Raw genomic sequence first — 6143 nt, forward strand, 5'->3', positions numbered from 1 at the left:
GAGCTCTATCCACCCCTCCGCGACCCCCGTCCAGGAGAGGTCGAGTATTGAGTGATAAGTTGGCGTCGTCTTCAGGGGTCGACTCCTCCTCCAAGACCATCAGCGTGCCTGTCTTCCACCTCTATCACAAACTGCTACCAGGTACACACACACACACACACACACACACACACACCAAGACCATCAGCGTGCCTGTCTTCCACCTCTATCACAAACTGCTACCAGGTACACACACACACACACACACACACACACACCCACCAAGACCATCAGCGTACCTGTCTTCCACCTCTATCACAAACTGCTACCAGGTACACACACACACACACACACACACACACACACACACACACACACACCATGACCATCAGCGTGCCTGTCTTCCACCTCTATCACAAACTGCTACCAGGTACACACACACACACACACATCATGACCATCAGCGTGCCTGTCTTCCACCTCTATCACAAACTGCTACCAGGTACACACACACACACACACACACACACACACACACACCATGACCATCAGCGTGCCTGTCTTCCACCTCTATCACAAACTGCTACCAGGTACACACACACACACACACACACACCATGACCATCAGCGTGCCTGTCTTCCACCTCTATCACAAACTGCTACCAGGTACACACACACACACACACACACACACACACCATGACCATCAGCGTGCCTGTCTTCCACCTCTATCACAAACTGCTACCAGGTACACACACACACACACACACACCAAGACCATCAGCGTGCCTGTCTTCCACCTCTATCACAAACTGCTACCAGGTACACACACACACACACACACACACACACCATGACCATCAGCGTGCCTGTCTTCCACCTCTATCACAAACTGCTACCAGGTACACACACACACACACCCATGACCATCAGCGTGCCTGTCTTCCACCTCTATCACAAACTGCTACCAGGTACACACACACACACACACACACACACACACCAAGACCATCAGCGTGCCTGTCTTCCACCTCTATCACAAACTGCTACCAGGTACACACACACACCACACAACCAAACAAGTCTGTTTTCTGTATCTAACACAAACCACAACTGGGACACACTCACAAATAGTTGCGCACACACACCAAATCTGTTTTCCATATCTAACACTGCAAACAGGTAGCGACAGAGACACACACACACACCCCAAGATGTCTGTTTTCCATATCTAACACAAACTGGAGCCAGGTAGACACACACACACACACACACACACACACACACACACACACACACACACACACACACACACACACACACACAGAGCCCATTTTAAGTCTGCCACTATTACCAGGTGAACTTGCTCATTAATGCACCTCCAGCTATGGCTGTCATGGTCACTTTCGTCTTCCTGCTTTCTCAAATCTACTCTCATCTATTAATAACCTCTTCTGTGCCCTCTCTCTCTCTCTCTCTCTCCTCTCTCTCTCTCTCTCTCTCTCTCTCTCTCTCTCTCTCTCTCTCTCTCTCTCCTCTCTCTCTCTCTCTCTCTGTCTCTGTCTCCCTCTCTCTCCTCCTCCCTCCCTCCTTCCTCTATACTGATTGAGTGCTCTTTGGCCAGGATCTCTTCACCTCCTGCAGGGTGAGATCCAGGGTGGTCAAACCTCAACACATTTGTTCCACTGAACACACTGTGTGATGAATGAGGATTCATTGAACAAAAGCAGTGACTAAACCCTCCTGACTGAACACGAGCACCTCCACCAGAGCTGATGGGGATTTGGGCTTCAGGACGACCCACACAGTCCAGAACCTTTGGCTTCGAATTAAACTCATTAACATTTCCCCGAGATTAGGCCCATGAGTGACACACACACCCACACACACTTTTTCTCTCTCTCTCACACACACACACACACACACACACACACACACACTCTTTCTCTCTCACACACACACACTGCCACTCCTGCACCTGTATTGAGAGGTAACTTTCTGACCCCTCCTTCTCATCTCCTAGGTCAGCCGTTGCCGGCGGAGATGACCTTGGCTCAGCTGCTAACCTTGCTCTATGAGCGCAAGCTTCCTCAGGGCTACCGCTCCATTGACCTCACGGTCAAATTGGGGTCAAAGGTCATTTCTGACTCGGGCCTCTCGAAGACGGACTCTTTCAAAAGATTGCGAACAGAGAAAGGTACGAGCTCGAGCACAAACCATCAAGTGCGCACACACACACACCTTCACAAAACACACAGGTTCCTAGCGTACACGCATGCAGCTCCATGAAACTGGAGATCATCCCCCTTTTCCCCAACATTTCTCCTCCTGGCCTCGTCCCCGCTCTAAGGGGAACTGTATCTCCTCCTCGTCCCCTCTCTAAGGGGAGCTGTATCTCCTCCTCGTCCCCTCTCTAAGGGGAGCTGTATCTCCTCCTCGTCCCCTCTCTAAGGGGAGCTGTATCTCCTCCTCGTCCCCTCTCTAAGGGGAGCTGTATCTCCTCTTCGTCTCCTCGTCCCCTCTCTAAGGGGAGCTGTATCTCCTCCTCGTCCCCTCTCTAAGGGGAGCTGTATCTCCTCCTCGTCCCCTCTCTAAGGGGAGCTGTATCTCCTCCTCGTCCCCTCTCTAAGGGGAGCTGTATCTCCTCCTCGTCCCCTCTCTAAGGGGAGCTGTATCTCCTCCTCGTCCCCTCTCTAAGGGGAGCTGTATCTCCTCGTCTCCTCGTCCCCTCTCTAAGGGGAGCTGTGTCTCCTCTTCGTCTCCTCCATCTCTATAACTCCAAAACGTGTCTCAGTGTTGCGTGGGTGTCCACATGCCACACTAACGTCTGCGTAGTTCTTTGGTTGCCCCTGAGTTTCCAGAGTGGTTCCTCACAGCCTCGGTCACTGTTTCCGTGCTTCGTTCTGGTGGTGCGGGGCTTCTTCTTGCTTCTGTAGAGCTCCAGGCTAGAGCTCCAGGCTAGAGCTCCAGGCTAGAGCTCCAGGCTAGAGCTCCAGGCTAGAGCTCCAGGCTAGGAGCTGATTGTACAGTCGAATATTTGTGGTGTGCGAAGAGGGTTTTAAATGAAAAGTCACGTTTGCATTTGAGATGAAGACGGCATGCACAGTTGCAGGCTCTCCGATGCTGAAGTGCTGACTGCTGACTCCTGCTGACTTTTTATTTATTTATTTATTTATTTATTGTTTAGTTTTTTTTTCTGCCTAGAGCAGGATTGCGCTTGGAGGGTTTTGTGAGAGGTTAAGACACCCAAGCAGTCGTCTGTACTAGCCCATAACACTGTAGTGCAGATGTTCGGAACAAGGCTGCGGGTTTTCAGACCTGATCTCCGGTCAGTTTGCTTACTCGGTCGTACAGGGGAAACTGGGTGTGTGTTTGCGTGCGAGTGGGCTGCTAAATCTCCACTTCAAAACGTCCAGTTTGTGCAGTGGAGTGGAGGTGATGACCCTTGTTGATTTGAGAGACAAACTTTACCGAGTCCTACACTCCCTCTCTCTCTCCCTCTCTCTCCTTCTCACTGTTTGTTTTTTTTTTTAACCATTTTTCCTCTCTGATGTGACCGTTTGCCTGACGGCGTGTCGCAAACCCCGTCATAAAATCGTTTCCTTATGTTCTTTGGTGTTTTGGTGAACTTTGGATTCGATGAGCGTTAACGGACTCCCTCGTCTTGGCCCAAGTCTGACACGTTTCCCTCTTCTCCTGGTGTGGTGATGAGTTCTTTGTTAAACTTCAGAACTCTGCAATCTTTCATCTTGTTCCCAAAGCGACAGACAGCCAGACAGGAGGGAAGACAGTCGTGCAGACACACAGAGCGGAAGACGGAGAGACAGGCATATTTAAGCATTCAGCTGGTGATCTGTCTGGTCTGTCTCAGGATTCACTTAAGGAGCAGGATTCACTTAAGGAGCAGGATTCAGTGTCGCGTGGTCTCCTCCCTTCTCTCCTCCTCTTCTCTCTTTCCCAATATCTCAGTCCAAATGAGACATACCTTTCTTTTAACCTTATTAGTCTATTTTTGTTCAGTGCCCAGAACAGGAAAAAAACAAGGGTGCAGTAATGAATCATTTGATCAGAGGGTTGTCTAAATCAGGACGCATGGTGCTCGCTTTGAGACGACACACGTTCTTCTAGAATGTCAAGTTAAAGACTCTCCCAGAGGAGGGTGGGCTCTGGGTGCTGGGGGCGGGGTTTGGGGAGGGACTCTAGAGGCCGGCGGTGGTCTATGAGGGTTGGGCAGTAGCTCTTGGGTGCAGATGCCGGGGGGGGAGGGCTGAGCCTTGTGGGCGGGACCAAGCTCACAATAAGGGGCGGGGCTTGGAGGGCACTATCTGGCGCTCGAGTTTCTGCAGCTTTTTTCCCCACTATGTGCTCTTCCACTGAGCCACTGATGATGAAGATTTTTAATTTTAACGTTTCACACTTTAACATTTTTAATAAAGTTTAGCTGATGGGTCCCGCTGGGCTGAATGGCTCCAGCGTCTCCGCGCCCCCCCCCTCTCCTTCCTCAAAATGAGGCTCATGAATAATGCATGAGGTACTTCACCATGTGTTGTTGGTGCTGCTCCTCTAATGTGGTTCTGGGCTCTGCGGCACAACGGGGGCCGTGATTCTCTGCACTGATTCGGTGTTGATCACTCTTACACCTCTTCATTCCAATCAAGACTCGTTATAACATCACTGTATTCATTTACCTGTACCCAAGGGGTATCAACAGGGGTGGTTCAACCAAACACACACACACACACACACACACACACACTCACTCCCTCGTCCATCTCTCCGTCTCCTCAGAGCACTGTGAGATGCTGAGCAGCTGTCCGGAGGACGAGGCCATGACGGCGGGCGAGGAGTGTGTGGACGCGGCGGTGGACGAGTCTCTCCTGGAGACCAGTCCCATCCAGTCCCCCCTGCAGGTGTTTGCGGGGATGGGCGGCCTGGCGCTCATCGCCGAGAGACTTCCCTTGCTCTATCCCGACGTCATCCAGCAGGCCAGTGCTCCGCCCACACACCACACCACCCGCTCCGCCCACGCACCACACCACCCGCTCCGCCCACGCACCACACCACCCGCTCCGCCCACACACCATACCACCCGCTCCGCCCACGCACCACACCACCCGCTCCGCGCCCACGCACCACACCACCCGCTCCGCCCACACACCACACCACCCGCTCCGCCCACACACCACACCACCCGCTCCGCCCACACACCACACCACCCGCTTCGCCCACACACCACACCACCTGCTTCGCCCACACACCATACCACCCGCTCCGCCCACGCACCGCACTACCCGCTCCGCCCACGCACCGCACCACCCGCTCCGCCCACACACCATACCACCCGCTCCGCCCACGCACCAAACCACCCGCTCCGCCCACGCACCAAACCACCCGCTCCGCCCACGCACCACACCACCCGCTCCGCCCACGCACCACACCACCCGCTCCGCCCACACACCACACCACCCTACCTCTGCTCTCCAAGGGCCCTACTGAGCAAAATGTGCTTTAGTGTCGGGGCTTAAAGATCCTCAGACAAGTAAACATTCTTCAGGCATTTGTACCTCTGCATGTCCTGTTGGATACAATCTTATTGATCCTAAGAGAAATTGCGGAATAATTGATAACACCCAACCCTGCAAACATCTGACATGAAGTGTGTGTGATTATTCCACTGCAAGGTGATGCTAGCCCTCCAGGTCCTGAGCTTCATTATATCAATGTTCTGTGTGTGTGTGTGTGTGTGTGTGTGTGTGTGTGTGTGTGTGTCCATCCATCCCCCTCTGCTGGCGTTCACTCTCAATCACTGCAGGTCAGTGCCCCCGTTGCCCCGGCCTCTGCCCCCGAGAAGCCCAAAGACAGTGACCAGTTCGAGTGGGTCACCATCGAGCAGTCGGGCGAGCTGGTGTACGAGACGCCGGAGAGCCTGGCCGCCGAGGCCCCCGCCCATCAAGTCCCCGGTGCCCAGCACGTCTCCGATCCCCGCCCACTCGCTCGCGGCCTTCGGCCTCTTCCTGCGGCTGCCCGGATACGCCGAGGTGCTGCTGAAGGAGCGTAAACACGCCCAGTGCCTGCTCAGACTCGTGCTCGGGGTCACCGACGACGGAGAGGGAAGTGAGTGTGCACAGCCCCGCCCACTCACGCTACAGCCCCGCCTCCTGACA

At 53.7% G+C, this 6143-nt stretch overlaps 1 protein-coding gene across 1 annotated transcript in view; it reads left to right on the forward strand.

The window, feature by feature from the left end:
* birc6 (baculoviral IAP repeat containing 6) overlaps nt 1-2100 on the forward strand; it is a 52574-nt gene extending 50474 nt beyond the window's left edge. Inside the window, 2 exon segments of the mRNA XM_076992070.1 lie at nt 1-141; nt 2003-2100. The exon segment at nt 1-141 is cut by the window's left edge and continues 21 nt beyond it. Coding sequence (XP_076848185.1) covers nt 1-55 — 55 coding nt within the window. The 3' untranslated portion in view covers nt 56-141; nt 2003-2100.
* Nucleotides 2101-6143: the final 4043 nt, after the last annotated feature.

The sequence above is a fragment of the Brachyhypopomus gauderio genome, unplaced genomic scaffold (genome assembly GCF_052324685.1).
Source record: "Brachyhypopomus gauderio isolate BG-103 unplaced genomic scaffold, BGAUD_0.2 sc89, whole genome shotgun sequence".
Taxonomy (NCBI): domain Eukaryota; kingdom Metazoa; phylum Chordata; class Actinopteri; order Gymnotiformes; family Hypopomidae; genus Brachyhypopomus; species Brachyhypopomus gauderio.